The following is a 1,106-nucleotide window of genomic DNA, read 5'->3' on the forward strand; positions in this document are numbered from 1 at the left end:
ACTGTTCCTGATGCAGAGGCATAAAACACTGCTCTCCCCCTGCCCCCCCCCCCCCAGGCCTCTTTAGTCCTGCAGGGGGCGCTGCAGATATCTGACCGCTCTCAGAACTCCCGTCTGGGTTCGGCGCTGACCCAGATCCCCGACATGAACGGAGATGGATTCAGGGAGCTCGTGGTCGGAGCGCCGCTGGAGGACGACCACCAGGGGGCGGTGTACGTGTTTTACGGCCAGGACAAAACCATCCAGCATCAGTACAGACAGGTGACGCATGACGAGCCGGTTCGGACGAATCAAAAGAATCTCAGCAGGAAACATGAATAATTAATCATGTGTTAATTATCTGTCTGTGTCTCTGCAGCGAATCTCTGCTGCCGGTTTCTCCGCAGGTCTGAAGTATTTCGGACAAAGTCTTCACGGGGTCCTGGACGTCAACGCAGACGGGCTGGTCGACCTCGCGGTGGGAGCGCTGGGAGCTGCCGTCATCATCTGGTCCGACCATCACACACAGATACACGCACTTATTAGCTAATTAGCAAATATTAGCATGCTAACGTGCTTATATAAGATGGTGAATATTGTAAAGCTAAACATGGATTGTCTATGAGAGCATGTTAGCATTTAGCTCAAAGCACTGACTCCATGCCCGCTCCCTCCAGGTCTCGGGGTGTGGTGCGGATTCAGGCCAAACTGACCTTTGAACCCGAGAAGGTCAACATCTTCAACAAGGACTGTTGGCGAGGAGGGAAGGAGGTCACCTGCATGTCCATTTCCGTCTGTCTGAGTCTGGACTCCAGGACCAAGACCAGGACAAAGACCAGGACAGGTAGGTGGAAGGTGTGGCTCCATGTGACCCACCCTGTGAGGTGCTGGTCCGACCACCAGGGGCATCAGGGGGTTGGGTTTCTTGCTCAAGGACAGTCAGGGATTGAACCACGAACCCTGTGATTAGTGGAGGTTCCGCTGAGAGAACAGGAACATGGTGTCAGTAATGTCTAACAGCTCATTGTTGGTCCTCAGTGAGTTCATCCTGTCATGTGGTCACCCAGTCACTGCTCTTCACTTCCTCTGCAAACATCAACGACAGTTCACGACGTCACTGAAGAAGT

General features: G+C 53.4%; 1 protein-coding gene across 1 annotated transcript; it reads left to right on the forward strand.

Annotated features, from left to right (window-relative positions):
* Positions 1–57: 57 nt before the first annotated feature.
* On the forward strand, positions 58–945 carry LOC111671756 (integrin alpha-11-like; the record flags this gene model as incomplete). Its single annotated transcript, XM_023428953.2, has 3 exons — positions 58–261; positions 359–489; positions 657–945. Coding segments are annotated over 3 exons (624 nt in total), but the record flags the coding sequence as incomplete, so codon positions are not given.
* Positions 946–1,106: the final 161 nt, after the last annotated feature.

The sequence above is a fragment of the Seriola lalandi genome, unplaced genomic scaffold (assembly GCF_002814215.2).
Source record: "Seriola lalandi dorsalis isolate HSWRI2012SDOR001 ecotype SW California unplaced genomic scaffold, Sedor1 jcf7180002007400, whole genome shotgun sequence".
Lineage (NCBI taxonomy): Eukaryota > Metazoa > Chordata > Actinopteri > Carangiformes > Carangidae > Seriola > Seriola lalandi.